This window comes from Centruroides vittatus, unplaced genomic scaffold (assembly GCF_030686945.1).
Source record: "Centruroides vittatus isolate TY-2023 unplaced genomic scaffold, ASM3068694v2 scaffold_373, whole genome shotgun sequence".
NCBI lineage: Eukaryota > Metazoa > Arthropoda > Arachnida > Scorpiones > Buthidae > Centruroides > Centruroides vittatus.
The window spans coordinates 499956-518979 of record NW_027122704.1 but is presented as its reverse complement, the minus strand read 5'-3'; the positions used below and the strand labels follow the sequence as shown (position 1 = coordinate 518979).

The following is a 19024-nucleotide window of genomic DNA, read 5'->3' as shown; positions in this document are numbered from 1 at the left end:
AGCCAGATGTAATATAGCAGTTGTTGTTGATTTATTGAACTTTAAAAATACTGAATATTTATTTTAATAATAAAATTTTTTGTTTTTATTTATATGTTTTTGTTATATTTATATTATATGATATATAATATTGTGAAATTCTTTGGTGAAATCTAATATTTTTACTAGCACTATTTTATAAAAATTTATAACTTGATCTGGCATGATGATAATAAAGAATTAAAAAAATTTGTTGCATTTTGCTACAAAATTACTTTTGTATAAACAAATTTATTTACACAAATTAATTAATGTGATTTTTTAAAAAGACAAAATTTAAGAATTACTATATTATACTTGTATATATACTATTAAATATAATATTTATAGATATTTTTATGGTTACATCAAATATTCGACAAGTTGAGTTTTTTATTTCTGTAATATCTAAAGAACTGAAACTGACAAATTTGTGTTGTAATACTATTAATGTATTAGTTTATTTTCTGGTTCTGTAAAACTTAGATTTTTAAAATTTATTGATTACCTTTATTAAAATTACATTCCCTTCAAATCTTGGCTTTATGTATTTATTCATCATCTGCAGATCATGTTTGGATTGATGATTAAAAATAAATTGTATTAATATTAATTTGTAAATATTTTTTGAACTTGCAATTTAATTAATATAGACAAAGAATTAATGTGTGTGTATATATAAAATTTTAGATGATATTTTCAAATATTTAAATGTAATTTTTTCATTTACTTTTTTACAAATAGTTGGCCCTCAGAGCAGGCAATGAGAAAGAAGAAGGTGAAACAGCAGACACTGTTGGTTGTTGCTCATTGCGTGTTGAACATATCACCCTAAATGAAGAAAAAGATGGTAAACAATATGTTGTTGATTTTGATTTTCTCGGGAAAGATTCTATTCGTTACGTAAACAGTGTAGCCGTTGAGAAGCGAGTGTTTAAGAATTTAAAGTTATTTATGGAAAACAAACAGCCTGGTGATGACCTTTTTGATAGATTGAATGTAAGTTTAAATTTTTATATATTTAATTGCTTTACAAGTTAATATTTATCTATGCTTTAATTAAACTTAGACTGCAATTTAAGTATTTGAATGAATTGATGGAATGTCTTACTACTAAAGTTTTCCATACTTATAATACTTGTAAAACCTTACAAGAACATATTAAATGATTTACTTAAATTAAAAAATCTTGATTAGTTTGATTAAAATTGTTTTCAAGAAGTTTATCTTTATTTTCAATCTATATTAATGACTGTTAGTATAATTAATTTATTGCTCAAACACTACTAGGTGTGACAAATTTAAACACTTGGCATTTTTTTTCATCTTTAGTTGAGCAGAAGAAAGTCAGTAATTCTGCTCAACTAAATAAAGATGAAAAAAAAAAACACCAAGTGGTTAAATTTATTTTGAAATTTACTTTATATTTATTATTCAATTTTATACATAAATTTTAATGAAAAATTGAGGTTATTTATGAATACTGCTTTATTTTAGTTTTAATTATCACTTTTATAATTTTTTTACAAGCTGCTAAAATAAAAAAAAACTAATCTTGAAAAAACATATACAAAAATAATCTCATAAACTAGGTTATAAATACAGTAGTGAACCGAAAATCAGAATCAATTGGGGACTGGGGTTGTTCAGATTAGGGATTTGTTCTGATTACGGATTATGTATGAAAAAATATATTAATCTGTCCGATGTTCAAATTTTTCTCCGTTGCATGTTGCTTCGTGTTGAATTTTCGTCGATTTTAAGCCTAACGAAAATTTTTATAATAATAATCGAGGCTATCGTATCGTTAAAAATTATTTCTGCATTTTGTACAAACAAAATAAATATATTGAAGAATATAAAAACATGAAAATTATACTTTAGAAGTAAATTTAGTATCAAAAACGTTTGATTCAGCACGACACAGTCCGACTGAAAATCGTGCTGATTACCGGGGTTCCGAGTCTCTACTGTAAATGCTATTAATTTTGTTTTTAAATCAGGAAAAAATGTATATTTTATTTTAGTATAATTGAGAAAAGCAAAAATTTATTCATTTCAGTTTGCAGTCATATTATCTAGTCCATTATTTATCAATAAATTCATAAAATTATTTGAGAAGAGATCTTTAGAATATTTTAAAAGTATAATCTTAGTATATTCAGTAAATTAAATATAGGAATATACAAATTAGTTATACTAAAGTATTCTTTATGTTTTAAGTCCCATCTATTCCTGAATTATAGGATGCATTGCTGAATATTATTTAGAAATTGGCTAGTCATCATAGTCATATATAGATGCAGAGCATGCTTAGTACTATGCTGTTTTGGCTGGTTTGCATATAGGATTTCAGGATGTGCAGGCTTTAAATTTTGAGTGAGATGATTATAAATGATGATTATAATTGAGTACAACAGACCTATGTTTGCAATGCAAAGAAATCAATTTAATGCACTCACTTAGAATTAAATATTTACAATTTAAGCCATACAGACTACAATTGGTGCAAACTTTAACTGATGATGACAAGGAAAAAAATTCAAATTTTGTAACTACACCATTAAAAACTTTAAAATGCAGGTCTGTATTTTTTTTTCTCCTGAAGAAACTTGATAAAACGACCCAAAAACATTAGAAAATTAAAAAGTATCTCTACATTTTAAGCTTTTTATTTATTTTTTTTGTGATGTGGTTATTTTTAATGCAAATGTAGTATCCAAAAAAATTCAAATTTTGTAATGAAATAATTAACTGAATGGATAACTTGATAAAATTGTTTTCAGTGATGAGGCTATATTCCCTTTGAGTGGTAAGGGGCTGTCTGTAAATGACATCCACACTGGGAGTTAAGACAAGTTGGACAAGAGAGAGAGAATGGATTGAGCTTCAATGGATGTCTGTTTCTTTCATTAAATTTTTACAGTTTATTATATTTATTTCAGAATTTCTTTTACGTTTCATTTCTACTTATGGTATAAAGTGATAAAGGTTTTAAGGGAGGGGTTGAATTTTGCTGGACATCTGAATTGGGGAGGGGTTATGGAAACTGGGACAAGAGGGGGAGGGGGAGTGAAAATTTCAAGAAAAATGCAGATGTAATTTATGGACAATCTGTAAGGTAAATCACCATAATATAAAAGTATAGTGATCCTCATGACATAGTAGAACATGCATGGGACTCACCAAAGATAACGGAACTTAACAGTGCAAACATATTCAATTTGTATGGTTTTTTCTTTTTTGCTGAGCCAATTGTAGCTGGAATTAGTTACGTGGATATATTTGAAAACTATCTGATGTTCCAGTTTACAAGATTTTAATGGAGATTTTATTTTTTAACACACTGCTTCATTCTATTGCCTCTTACCTTAAATGCATGGTGATTGCTTGAATGGGCATACTGGTATTAGTTTGGCATCATGATTGTCATATTTAACACTTCTGGGCCTTTTTGTATGAGGCTACAAGGACAAGTTTTTGTTCTGCCTCTTCTGGATTTCTACATAATCTGCTGGTTTAAATAACAGAAGCAGTTGAAGCTGTAGATGTTGAAATAATTTGTAAGGTTTGGGATTAAATCCATTATAGATGAGACATTTGTCACGTGACACAAGGAAGCGTATATTGAACATTTGTAGTACCTGCGTTAATACTTAGATATGTAATATAACAAAAAAAATGCAGTACAATTATGTATATATTCTTTGTAATTCATTGCTTTTGAATAACTTATTTGTGAATTCTATATATATTCAAATTCATTATATGTTTGTCAGATATAACTGAAACAGTTTACCAAATAACAAAATGTATTTCTTTTTAATTATATCTTGAGAATTTATAATAAAATATACATTAGTACATATTAGTTTTTCAATAAAATCTGTAACATAAAATTTTATTTTAAATAATATCATTTATAAATGTATGAATTATTTATAAGTAAAGCTTAATTTTTATTTATCTATATGCTTTTAATTTAGACTGCAATTTTAAATAAACATTTGAATGAATTGATGGATGGTCTTACTGCTAAAGTTTTCCGTACATATAATGCTTCTAAAACTTTACAAGAACAATTAGATTTACTTACTAAAGGTAAAATAGAATAAATGTTAAAAATTTTTTAAAATTTAATCTTAGTTAAGTTTATTTTTTAAATTTCAATTAATTTTTAATAGCTGAAATGTCTCTTCCCGAGAAACTCCTTGCTTACAACAGAGCAAATAGAGCAGTTGCTATACTTTGCAACCATCAGCGTTCTGTACCTAAAACTTTTAGTAAACAGATGGAAAACTTACAAAAGAAGGTAATATATTATTGTGATTCTACACAATAACATTTTTTTAAGTTTTTTTAACGAGAATTTTATTTAGATTGAAGAAAAAGAAGAACAAATTAGAGAATTCAAAAAAGAGTTGAAGAAAGCTAAACAAGCATACAAAGATTCGAATACAAGCAAAGACAAAGTGTAAGCAATATTTAAAATCATCTTTTGTTTTTAATTATTTTTATTGTTTATTAATGTTTATAAATTGTAAATATTTAGAATCTATGAGAAAAAGAAGAAAAGATTTCATCAGTTAGAAGAACAACTGAACAAATTAGAAGTTCAAGCTACTGATAAAGAAGAAAATAAGCAGATAGCTTTAGGAACTTCAAAATTAAATTATCTTGATCCCAGAATTTCAGTAGCTTGGTTAGTAAATTTTTTTATTAGAGTTAGTAATGTTAAATCAAAATAAAATATTAATAAATTATTTTTTTAGGTGCAAAAAATGGAACGTACCAGTAGAAAAGATTTACAATCGCACACAAAGGGACAAATTCCGATGGGCTATTGAAATGGCTGGACCAGATTTTATATTCTAATGGGAAAATTTTTTAACATACAGAAAATTTCATGGTGTAACTTCATATCTAGCAATGTAGATGAAGATTTTAATAAATTGGGTGGTATTTACCCAACAGATATATTTAGTCCATATGTAAATGTATCACTGCTACTTCACAGGAATCTCCACCCAGTGAATTGTATGTGTGTTGGAGTGCATGAATAAGAGGACTAATATACAATAATTTGCTCTTAAAATAAAAGAGAAACATTTTCAGAACTGGTTAAACAAATTTATTTAACAGTACTCGTTTTGCATTTCGACTTGGGTGAAATGCACGAAAGATGCAACAGAGAATATTGGTTTTTACGATAACAGAAATACTTTGGACTAAATGGCAACGGATAGCTTGCAGTTCTAAAAATGTGGCCAAAATGCATATTTTTTATTTCTTCATTCATTGTGTCAAGGCATAGCCTTGCAAATAATGAAATTTAAGGGCTGTAAGCTGTGATCTCTGGCACGTTTATGGCCTTGTTGATGACGATTATGGATTTTAATTGACTTGAAACTCTAAAATGAGTCACTTACCATGTAGAATATTAATAATTCATATAAAAATTGAGTGCATGTGAATGTATTTTGATTAAACTCATTCTAAGGAATGTATTTCATATATCAACATAAACTGCACTTTTATGAAGAAGAAAATTCTGGTTACTGACAAGAGTGGCTATATATGTAATTAAGCAGTAAGGCACAATCAAATGTACAGTTCAGATGTCATTCATGTTGGAAATCAGACAGTGTCAATATTTATGTTGATTCTTGCTTCCATTTTATGGCAAAAGAATCCCATTTGTGATCCTATTTAATTATTGGAGACATTACATAATTGCAAATTCATTTGCTTCCTCATCAATTTATTTCAGACTGCTTTTGACATTTGTCTGAATGAAGATTTATTATCAGCCCTTTTTTGTTTTTTATTTCTTCAGACAACTATCTTCTTATACAAATATATTGTAACTAGGTTAGTAAATGTTGAACAGTTACAGAAATGTGTGGATGGGAATTTACAATGTTTCAATGGGTATGGATGGTTCAACTTTTAATATGTTAAACTTAGTGAATCTCCATCTATTGTTGTTCTTGTAAATCGTGGCAGAGGTGGAAGGGAAAGTGTCATTTGTTATTGGTTGTGACGTTAACTGAAATGACCAAGTGTCCACCAAATTCACTAGTGTTGTATTATATTTGTTTTTTTAAAGGCAGTGTTACAATTTTGTAGAAAAACGTTGTACCTTAGTATCCTAAAAGCCTTCATTTGTCCATTTTTCCAGTCTGCTGCCTCTGTACATGCTGCACTTTTTCAAATAAATGAAATATCAAAACTTTGTGTAAAGGGAAGGTGATTGTTTCTTAATAAAAATGATAATAGTAGTAAATGCTTTACAATATTATAAACAATACTTTTATAACAAATTAGATAAGAAAACCTCGAAACAATAAAGTTTTGTATAATATACGGATATTCTTTAAAAAGAAATTTTCTTTATGTACACGTTCAACAATATTAGAAGGATCATTCTGATATACCGTATTTACTGGCATATAAGACCGGGTTTTCATTTTTAGCACATTCTGAAACATTAAAAATAAACTTTTTCTGGTCATACCCATTATAATGTTTTGGTTTTGTTTTCCATTCATCACCTATTAAAGCAAACGCGGTTGTTTACCTTAATACGTGCATTTGATAATATTTTATTTGCGATTAAACGAAATAGAATTGTATTAATAGACCTAATTTTCTTTATTTTAATGTCTAAAGTCGCACCTCGTCCTATACCCTACTAAATACGGTAATTAACAAAACCTTTTTTTTTAAATAATTTAATACAAGTCATCTCTGTTGTTGAAATATATAACAATAAATTAAGTTTATAGAACAGATAAATAGCATTTTATTCTTAACATAAAATGGTCTCATTTAAAAATATTTTCGATTCTTAAATGTGTGCTGCACGCTAATAAAATTGTTTTTTGTTAAAGATTTTTATATAATAAACCATTAATTAAAAGACTTTTTGATTTATAACAGAAAACTTTAATTTGTAATTATATTTTACCCTACTTAAAATAAGTCTAGCTTCATATAGAATAAATGGAAGTTAAAGAAAATATCTTTGATAAAGACCTAGTTTTCATTTTTTATATATATAAAACATTTCATATTTAAAACATAATTATTTTTCTTATATTTTAAATATGGCTTCTAAATTTTTTTTTAAAATCTATTTTCAATACTAATGATATGAAGTTATACTCTAATGATTTTGTTATTTTTGTTTAAAAAATTTCATGGTTCATTGTGTGATTTAAACTGTAACAATTAATTTTTTCATCAACATTTTAGGATGTTTTGATTAATAAGTTCTAAACAGTTCACATAAAGCATTTTAGTAATAATTTTTTGTTTAAAAAAAAAAATTGCAAATATATGCAAATTCTAGCAAATTAGAAAGAAGAAATTGTTAATTTACATTTAACTTATAAGGCAAAAAATTATTTAGACTTGATATATAAAATTATAAAAGTCTTCTGTCAAAAAATATACTTTCTGCAACTTGGTACAACGAACTCTGATTTTAATAGTTTATTCAATGGGTTAACTCTGATGTCATTAGAACTATGTCAAATTTTATATCCTTGGTATCGCCCGAGTGAACTTTACAAAAGTTATATAATAATTAATAAAGGATAATATTTAAAAATAGCCCGTGTTTGATACAAATAAAACATTTTACGAACTTTGTTTTTGTGGAGAAAATAAAAACTACGTGACAATTAAGTAGCTACTTTATTAAATTCTAATTAGAAGATCAACGGATGCTGCAAACTTTATTGTTCGGCATACAAAGGATGCTGCCATTTATGTTAATTACTTGTATTTTTGTACGCACGAACACTATTTTCATCGACGAAGCTTCTCGAACAGATACTTTTGGAAAAAGTCTTCGTTAGGTGAGTATATTTAAACCCTTTCTATAACAAGTGGAAGTATAATAGGAAAAGAAATTTAAGAAGAAAAATCACACACGAGGAAATTTAAAATGCGTAATTTTCCGTTATTCATTACCATAAAAATATTTATTTTGTGTTTTTTTTTTACTCCTCTTTTTTTAGGTTTAAATTTATTCTAGAGCCGTGAGGAAGGCCTCAATTCGCTTGAGTGATGATAGGATTTGCTTGGATGAATGTCCATTGTGCTGTATAAAACCGTATCCTAAATGGGTGCTAGAAGGTATTACTTGGCTACTAATAGAAACAGGAGTGCAAGAATTCGAAAGGGAAAAAAACACTACCAGATTGTACCTGTCTCTCATCTGTAAGTCTACTATCTGGTACCGTTCATCCCCATAAATAATGTAGGACGCTCATTATATAAAGAGGTGACGCCGTTCTTGTACTCATTTCTATGCGAAACATCATCATGATCAACAATAAAATGCAGGTAAGATATGCAAATCAATTGATGTTGGATTAGTATATCGACATGCAACTTTTGCGCATCATATTTTACGTGTATTTCACTAAATGCACTTTTGTGCAAATACTGGATATTATTATTTTCTTCTAATTGTAACTTATTGTAATGGTTAATATTTTAGTTATCTGTCGATTTCGTACGTGGTTGTTATAAAAATATATATTTAAATTAAGAAGCTACTTTGTAGTGTGTATAGACTTAGACACGGATACTGTATATAACCCGCTCTTCGTGCTCTGTTTAGAAAACATACCACACCACACGTAAAAATTATCTGAACTGATGTTTTTTTCGCTTCAATAGGCAATTTCGGTTTCAAAAAAAGTTATTTATTTTCTAGTTCGTAGCGGTATTTTTGTGTCTGTTCCTCGTAATATCGTCCGTCAGTGCCGATGGTCATCACGGAGGAGTTAGTATTAAAGTTTATCGAGGACCTTCTCAAGGACACGGACACCATAAATTTGCCCCTTTCGGATACTACGTGAAGCTTCCCGCTGACAGCCACCACCACCATCACCATCATCACGGTCATCATTAAAGATAAATCGTTGTACAGAAGTGAGTATAATCTGTTTTTTGTTTGTTTTGTTTCAGTGATCGTCTGCTTAAGTTATATGAAAAATAATTAGATAACATTCTCTAGACAGCCCCGGCGAGAGTTCGTAGGAAAATTCCGAATTTTATCCTGAGTTTGCTATTTTGCGGGATTGGAAGACGTTGATCATTTGTTGTTGTTTTATAAATAAAATGTTTGCAACTTATTTGCTTAATAATTATTCATTTTATGTAATGTAACATGTAGACATATGAAAAAAACATTCGTTTCACCCCGACACATTTTAACTACTTCACGCTTTAGCTTAAGTTAGGATTTTGCGTGGCATCAAATGTTCGTAATTCTTTGCAGAACGTCCCTCGTGGATAAACGTGGCTTACAAAGAAGGATCAATATTAGACTTTTTCAATACGTTAAAATCCCGTTATGTTTTTCTTCAAACGTATGCCAGAAGTTCTTATAAAATACGTTTTGATACAATCTCTGACGCTTGTAAATTGTTAATATTGTCTGTTTCATTAACAATAGAATATCGTGCATCAATGTACAAAAGGTTAAGCCACGGAACGAATAGCGACGAAGCATTTTCGGGCGAACAAATTTTAATGTTAACGTCGGTAATTTCTTTATTACTCGTGAAATTGAGGAAGTTGACACTACGGCGATGTCGTCGGGGGATTTCGCTAGTATACGTTATCGATTAAAACTAGTTTCTTCAACTCTACCTAATTTTAAAATGAGCTAAATATATAAAATCCGGTAAATGACTCGACTGCAGATTTCTCTGGTAAATTACTTTAATGATTATGGTCTTATAATAGACAATTGTATTTGAAAAATAAGGATAATTGCAAATGCAATTCGCTGTAAAAGTACTCGATCAAAAGCAGTGATTCGATTCGAACGCATTTTGTTTTCGTCGTCGTTTATATACAATGGCCACAATTATAATTGATGAAAACAAGCTCGGTAAAGTACGTGAATTATCTTAATTTCTACGTAGGTTTGACAAATATTTAGTCTGTACATTATATATATTGTGTTGTTGTGTTGCCTAGGGCTTAAGCCCTATTAGTCCCTATGTAGATATAGTAACTTATATCAAAATTATAGTGTCATCGCGATGTTTTTCTCGTCTTCTCGTTATAAATACTTCGTGAAAGACAAATTAACAAAAAGTTAGGATAATTATCAGTGCGGCTCATACATTAGTACTGAAGCATTACGACTTTTCTAGCGGGTAATGAGGTTTTTTTCTTGGCTTTTTCAGTCGATTGGTTGTCTGTAGTTTGTGTTGGACAACGACCTTTTTTTTACCTCTTTGTCCTTGCTTTTTTTACATTTCAGTGTATATATTGTCTACTTGGACTTTATTTATTAATAGGACTTATTATACTGGTGAAGTTGTTATACTTTTTGACCAGTATAATAAATCTTATTAATAAACAAAGTGAAAGTAGACAATATATACACAGAAATCTTTTTTTTCTTTGGTTCTTCAACCATAAACGATAGTTTTCTTTGAAATTTCAAATAAAAGAAATGCCTATATACTTGTGTGCGTGCGTATGTGTGCGTACTATACAATAAATAGTAACTACCTTATTTGCATTTACTTTTCTACAATTAATTTATTGATTTTAAATAATGAATGAAGAACAACATCCAACAAAGGTGTTTTGTAACGATAAATAGCGATTGATGAGGACGTTGACGCGGTGATCTGTAATTTCGGGTACGTTAATGTCAGAAGTATTAGTAAACCATGGGTAGCGATTGATTTTTGGAAAGTTATTCCTACTATTGTTCATATATTTCCTATATTTCCCGTTGTCTGTCTTGACGGGAGTGTTGAGGTCTTCGGGGGTTATGTAGTGGGTAAATGTTTCAGTTGTATGGCAAGTTTATCAGTTTGTTCGTTTATGGAGATGCCATACGAGCTTGGGCCCGGATTCACGAAAGGTCGTAGCGCAACTTACGACGAATGTTCGTCTTAAATAGCGATACGACAAAAGTTGGTATTAACAAAACTCGTCGTAGCCGAAAATGTCGTAAATGGTTTTTGAATAATTCTTGTATTCGTTGCGATTAGTTATTTTACTGTTAATTTCAGCTTAAAATTAATCTTGCTCATTGAAATAAATGTCAAAGTAGAAGAATTTCAAAGAAATCCCAGTAATAAATATCACTAAATGTTTTCTATATGCGAAATTTACACGAAATGGAATTTTATGACATCTTGTTCAATTAATGTTGTGAGACTCACCATTTCCTCAAAATTTTGGTTATTATTATAGACTTGTTTATATATATATATATATCCCTTTTTTGTTTTGTCTGGTTGTGCAACGAACACTTGTTAACTAACATACAGGACCTTTTCACCCACATCTCGATGTGTGTGAATGCGACACCGGGATTGTTTATGTCTATCAACCGACGTTGTAAAGGAATTTTGCCTATTTTTCCGATTTTAGGGACCCCCTTTCTAAATTTTTAGTAATACCGGTTAAAAATAATTCAGAGAAACGAATTAGAATAAAAAAATTATCCATTAATTGATATAAATCTCACAACATGCGAAGGAAAAGACAAAGAGGCCGCCGTTTCCCCTTTTTCAATGGTGTTAGATGACAGCTGCTACGCTATTCATGTCACGTGAACGCATATAATTCTTAATAGACAAGAGAGAAGAAGGACTAAAGGATGACCAATCATGCTTATCGTAAATTACCTCAACTTCCTCCGGAACAAAATCATGATTGGTCAGATCGGAGGTGTGTCCAATAACACACACCTAGTGACAGGGTCCTACCCTAAATTCCTGTAATCCAGTTTTTGACGGTTCCCAAGCCCCACAATCACTTTAATCACGATTGTTTCCATCTTGGGAATTGGAATCCTCTCCATATTTTATTATTGTCGTCGAAATATTCGCCAACATCCACGTCTCATCCGACACCCGGCCGTAAAACTGGCAGCGTATACCCGAGACGCCTCCAGCAACTCCATTTTAACACCTACACCTTCTGTAGATCGAGCTCTAATTCTCGTGTAAATCTTATAAGAAGTCGATAATTCAATTAGCTCTTAACTCCCTTACTATATTAATTACTTTAGTAATTAGATATACTTAGATAATTTATTAATAATATAATAACAAAAAAATCATTCATTCTTCCAAGAAATAACCCCTACATCTCTCCCATTTACAGACTCGCTCGACTCCATTACGATGTATCCATCCGATTCTTCCCTAACCTCCTTGTTACGCTGTCCTATCTGGTGCAGCCACCCGTGTACCAATGTACCAACGGACACATAGTTTGTTTTCAATGTCGTCTCAGAATTTCTACCTGCCATACCTGTCGAGAACCCATGGAAATATACGCAGTTTAGAGGTCGAACAGATAGCTACGACCATAAGATCTCCATGTTCCTATCAGACCCACGGGTGCCCAGAATCCCTCCGAGAAGACAATCGAAAAACATATAAAGACAGTTGTAACTTCAAACCTATTCGATGCTCCTTTTATAATGGTAATTGCTCATGGGAAGGAGGAAGATCTGATATTTATTCCTATATCTTCAGATCACATCCCCAAGTCAGCACCTTAACCCAGTCATCTATTCTTTTCCTCGGAATCGATACACAAATAGAAATTCCCGGTAATATATATATATATATCGCTACCAAATAAATGTTAATATTTACCCTCTATTTTTTTACTCCTTACTTTTTATAACCGCCCAAACGAACGACAGAGAGAAATTCTTTACAACTTGGTGTTGTAAAGAAAAGAATTAATTTCCTTAATCCATCTGTCTTTCCTTGATCTCGAGAACGAGCTCGATAGATGAAAGACCAGACCAGATATGGAAACCTTAGGGGCAAGAGGCCTCAATTAACTATATAAGAACTTCCGATACAAACCGGAAGTCACGTTATTTCAATTCAAAAATTCCCCCCAAAAGCAGTTTAATAGATGACCGCCACAATTCTATTGTTAAAGGAAAAGTATGATGTACAGTACAGAAGCAAGCCACTACTAATTTGAGGTGGAGAGCATATATTTTTAATTAAATAAATTAAAACATAGATTCCGGGATTGTGACGTTCCCGGAATCCAATAAATAACTGCTCGTTTATCACGATTTTCATCTATATAATTCCGTTCTAGAGATTCAGGAAGGACCAACAGTGGAAGCAACCCGCATCTGCGGATTGCTCTAAATGTGATGACCGCCGTAAATGAAATTATCGAAAAGATCGTGATTCTGTTTCTTTTCGATGCCATAAATGCAAGATTCGTCATTTGAACTAATTTTTAAATTTGGGATAATTTCTTGGAGAACTATTTTTTTCGTTTATTTGGCATCTAATTGGCATAGAATGTACAGTACGTTGACCGTCACCTGTTTGGTTGTGGGCGTGACGAACAGCGCAAATTTCATGTTACACATTATAATGGTCTCTTAGTCTAATTTTACCGGAATGAAAATTGGATGGATCTGGAAAGGTTGTCGAAATCGACGAGATTGTTGTGAGCAAAAGGAAAAAACTAGGAGAACGGTTCGACCTGTTTGTTCGGCGTACGAGTAAGGTTTATGCAGGAGTGTTTTACTTTGGAAAGAGACAGATATTGTATCTTCAGGCCCGAAAGTAAGTACCAATAAATCCGGAAATTGTAGGAGGAAGAATATAAACACGTGTGTTAAGAATGCGGAAAAAATGTCTACGATGGAAAAGGATGAAGTTACGAAAGAATCATCCGAACCGTTTTTTTTTACCGAATAAATCTGAGAAAATGGAATTAGAAATACGTCAACGGTGAGTGAAAGTTTTTTTTTTCTCTTTAAATGCCGGTGTAGTAAGTAGATGCACCGGTCGTCGTCATCTTTGTGAACGTCGCATTCACAGACAAGATGGCGACCGGAAGTGCCGTTACAGGGATTTTCTGCCGAATTCTCAATGCGAATCACGTATTTTGGAACTATATTCTTCAGATTGCTTGCTTGCAGAAAAATTGTAGAGTTTCTAACGGCGAATTGATGTTTTCCGACAATAAACTATTTACAGATTTAATTTCTTCGAAGAGTTAATTTCATCATTAAGAACCGAATGCAGATCCATACAATGGTTTCTTAATTTGTTTAAATCACTTGCCTATTTTAGTTAAATTTAAGAAAAAAAACCGATTTTGTTCATAAATTTAGGCTATACTTGTTCAACTCTTCGAGAGACGTTAATACTGTGTATAAAATGACTATCGTTGTTCTAAACTTTGTTTTCTCATCAACAGCCACGATGGTGTCTTCACTTTCCTAATTAAATAATTTCTTTTTTCTGCAAATATTTGCTCAGTTCCTAAACGTAACAATTAAAACCTACGTCCAAATATTTTGCTTTTCTTGCCTATCATTAACACTCACTCTTCACCTCTTTCTACAAAGACCCAGGTGATTTGACAGCATCTCAGAGGCATAAAGTATTCCTGCACTCGTTACTCAGCAGGTAGTTTGCTGTGAAACCATCCTAATAAAACCGGATTCACGTCATCCGATTTTAGTAGGAAATTCAAAAATCTTATCTATAAGCTATGGTTTCTTAGAAAATGAATACAGATTAAGCATATTAAAGTCTATAGTGTAACTTGAAGTGAAGTTCTATTAACAAAATAACGTTTTATAAAATATATAAGACAGGCACTTGATTTAATGAATACCCCAAGGAAAACATTGACAGATTTAGAGGGAAGAAAGTGTTGAGAACACGGTGTTACTTATCTTATATATTAAATTTTATTGGTTATTGACGGTGTTTAATTAAAATAATGTTTTATTCCTGTCGTAAATTTACTTTTATATTTTTTACAAGTTGATTAGTGACGTGTAGTCCTATAAATTACTTAATGTACAGTTATCAATATTATAAAATAATGCAATTTAATGTACTGTACAGTATATATCGAGTAATATACTTATGCCAATCAAAATAAACTGGAAAATTCCATTTTTTCTCCCTCTAACGTATTTGGTAATGAAATATTACAGGTTATTTGACAGAAATTAATATTAACAAAATTATGCAAGATTAAATATAATGAAGCTGTAATGAGCGAGAAAGGCAGTTTATTAATTTCGGTTTAAATATGAACCGAGTCGATAGATATACTGATCCTTGAGCTGCCAATAACTCTGATGCTACTAACTGGTTTAATAAATATTTCTGCCGCTTCGATCGCGTGCTGTCCGAAGTTTGGCTTGAGCATAGGGAGAGTCAGCTGTAAACATTCGAAATTCTTTTAATATATGAAATTTTCTCTTTTTTAACTCTGATATTTCTTTTGTCTTTTAAAAGACTGCTTGTAAATACTATTTTAATCGAGTTTTGAACATTATTTATTCGTAAATGTCGTTAATATTTCTATTTCTATTAACTGCCACTTTCACGATTATAGACTTTAAGAACATTGAAATGGTTACTATTGTTAATTACAATGCAGTGCCGTCTTTAGAACGTAAGGGCCCTGGGCCAGAAGAATATTGAGGCCCCTCATGAAGGAACAGAATCAATACTAGATTACAGACCTAGGGGTCACTGGTGTAGCTAGCACGGGCGAGACCGGTTACGGATATCGTGCTATCATCCTTTTAACATAACCCAGAAAATCTGTTAATTTTTTTTTTAGCCAGCGAGATTTTTCACCCTGTACTCAACACTTTACATTACGTGTTGGAGGAGTAATTTCAATCGTATTATTAATGGTTTCTTCATTTCAAGTAACCTATTTCTTCTCTTTGTAACTTTATTACTTTCGGATTCAGGGGCCCCTACGACCGGGCCCCGTAGGCCCTCCCCTAAAGACGGCACTGTTACAATGCTCATCTTTATGTCTAAATTGCAATAAACAATTATGTAGTTTGTAAATATAGTACACCTTGTTGGTTTTTGTCTTAATAACACAGCATTTAAAAGCACCAAAACGAGCATCCAATCCATTCTAAAACTGTACCCAAAAATCCGGACCTTAGTGATTAGTGATGACATGGAGGCTAAAAGAAATGTTAGTGATGTTTAATGCCTATATAAACAAAGGACAGGTGTATTAGGCCATCAATAAATCTTCATTCATATTCTACTTTTGATAGCGCAGAATATTATATAAATTACCAAAATATGAAGAGCCAATGTGAGTGTCATAAGAAATGTAATTTCTCCGTGTCAAAAATACAAAACTATTTCATCCCAAATACTATTTCTCACTATACTAAATCAAGTAAAATTGTATAGCACACTTTACGTAGTGTTAAAGTTAAACTATTAAAAAAAAAATAATTTCTTATCTTTTTTATTTGGATTAAATTTCTAGGGTTATTTAAATGTATCAGAAGATAATCTATGGTTTTCTTAATTATGTCATACATATGTAATAAAACAAAACAGTAAAATGCAAATTTATTTATTTATTTTACCATTACCTATAATTGAACAGATACGTTATACTCAGAACATTATGTACAAAACTTTCATTCACAATATGTATCAATATAACAGTTTTAAACAGATCTCTATTTAAAATCTGGATAAATTAAATCGAAAATATTATTTTCGATTTATCCACATCCTCATCTGTAATTTAAAACTATCGTGTTATTAATTTTTTTTTATAAACCAAATATACTTTTTCTTTCTTTATACATGATATAAATTTAAAAAACGTAATTACGAATAATAATTTTTGACAGAACAGTAGAAAAAGTTACAAAAATGCTCGAAAACGGCAAAACTACTTTCTAACCAAATGGATAAACCAACTACTACTCGCCATAGTGTGACTCTAACGCCAGCTATCGGCAACCTGACGCATTAACTCTACTTGAGAGCATAGCGGAAGGACCAGTATATCTATCGATTCTGATATAACTATCGGGTTTATATGTTTACATTTAATTATGAACGATTGAAATTGGGTTAATTAAACTAAAATATGACTCGTCATCGCTTGAATAGCGGAAATGTTTTAAAATATTACAATTCGTCAAATGATAAGTATTTTTCCTTGTTGTGTTTGTGAAAGTAAGATGTAACTAGAGCACTTAATACATCACAGGCCTACATTATAGACGATAGTGAAATCTTATCTGTTTTATTAAATTCTGCGGGAAAATATCTTAAAATTTTGACAAATGACTATTGAAGTATTGCGACTGACCAAAAAAAAAAAAGTTAGTTCGTTTTTAACTGAAGTAAAATTTAAAATATGATTGCCTTTTTTTAAAACTAATATTTATAACATAGAATATATGATTTTTTTTAAAAGAATATATGTTTCAATTTGGAATAGGAGTTTCCAAAGGGATGGATATCGACCATTTTTTAAAACTCTTTCCGCTCTGTAAGCACTAAGAGGGCTTCTATTAGCAATCCCATTGAGTTCGGCTAGGCCCAAAATGGGGTGGCCGGGTGGTGAAGGACGGGACCCGACATATCCGGACGGACCCCCCCGAAAAATTCCTGTGGATTTGTCGAACCCGGGTCAGCTAGAGCCAAAGGCTGCTCAGCTATCCGGCCTGGTGGATATCGGCCATTGGTGGTTGAGAAGGAATTTTCGGAATCGATTGAAATGGTTCATTAAAAATTATTAGTCTAATGGAGTATGTAGATCACAATTAGATTGTGTATGGATGACAGTTCAGAATTTTTTAGTATGGAAACGGTGTGTGGATTAATAATGGCTTACCAGATTTATCATATATAAATAAATTTATGGGTGTACTATAGATTACTCCCTATGGAATTTCAGGACTTTGATTATATATTTGAACTCAGGGGACCGAAACGAGTTCAACGGTACCCTATTTTTGGACCGGAGACGAAAAATAAAAAAGTTATCATACTTTTTCCCGGCGATCGCGCGATGATAGGGAGTCGCGTCGCTCTCCGCTAAGCGGCCTCGCTATCGCGATCGGAGTCGCGTGCTTGCCTTTAAAATTGCCTTTAGTAGACGTTTCTCCCCTTTTTTTACTTTGTTCAAGAACTACTGTGAATCGATCACTAGTTTAGCACATGGCGGCGTGTGGTGGCGCCCATACGAGAGGTCAGTCGGGCCGCCATGTTCGTTGCCTTAAGTAACATTAACCGAAATGGCGATCGCGCGATGATCGGAAGTCGCGTCGCTCTCTCCGCTCTCGTATCGCGTGTTTACCCTCCGGAAAATGACCGTAGTCCGACGTCATGGTTTGCAAACTTTACCGCAAGATGGCAATACTAGCAACTACGGTGCCGTCTGCATGAGAGCATTAAAAAAGTATGGTAAGTGAAAAAGTATGATAACTTTTTTATTTTTCGTCTCCGGTCCAAAAATAGGCTACCGTTGAACTCGTTTCGGTCCCCTGAGTTCAAATATATAATCAAAGTCCTGAAATTCCATAGGGAGTAATCTATAGTACACCCAAATTTATTATTAACTATACAGTCAAACCTGTTTTTATGCGGGGGATAGGAACCGCATTAAAAAAAACGCATTAAAAAAAATCTCACGAAACTTCACGAATGGCTGTAAATAATAGTTTTCGCAACACAATTAAAAAATATTTTTTTAATGCGGTCAACAGGGACCGCATAAAAAAGTCTCACATAGAAACTAACTCAAAACCGTACGAAATAGAATTTATTGACAACAGATGTCAGCACTTGACTGCATCGTCTGGTCTATCGTCTGTTTTACATATTTTTGTCCAGGTGGTGTTTTGTTGACTTAAAAAGTAAATTATTTCATTTTTCGCATATTCATGCAATAATATTACTATAATAAGTGCATTTATGCTATAATAAGTTTATTTAGCTATAATAAGTCAACGTAAGACATGACGAATCGCACGAGACTAGTCGCCAACTATACCGCACAAATTAAAAATTCGCATTAAAAAAATCGCACAAATAAAAATCGCACATAAAAAGAGCGCATAAAAACAGGTTTGACTGTATTTTGCCATACTTGCGAATCTCGCAGTATTTTTTAAATTTTTCCTATATTATTGTATAACTCTTAAATT

General features: G+C 31.4%; 1 protein-coding gene across 1 annotated transcript in view; it reads left to right on the top strand.

The window, feature by feature from the left end:
- The window catches only part of Top1 (topoisomerase 1), a 60963-nt gene extending 54702 nt beyond the window's left edge, over positions 1–6261 (top strand). Inside the window, exons 13-18 of the mRNA XM_067286564.1 lie at positions 763–1017; positions 4005–4119; positions 4203–4330; positions 4398–4492; positions 4571–4720; positions 4791–6261. Of these exons, the coding sequence (XP_067142665.1) occupies positions 763–1017; positions 4005–4119; positions 4203–4330; positions 4398–4492; positions 4571–4720; positions 4791–4893 (846 nt within the window). The 3' untranslated portion in view covers positions 4894–6261. The remainder of the gene's footprint in view (positions 1–762; positions 1018–4004; positions 4120–4202; positions 4331–4397; positions 4493–4570; positions 4721–4790) is intronic.
- The last annotated feature ends 12763 nt before the right edge of the window (positions 6262–19024 follow it).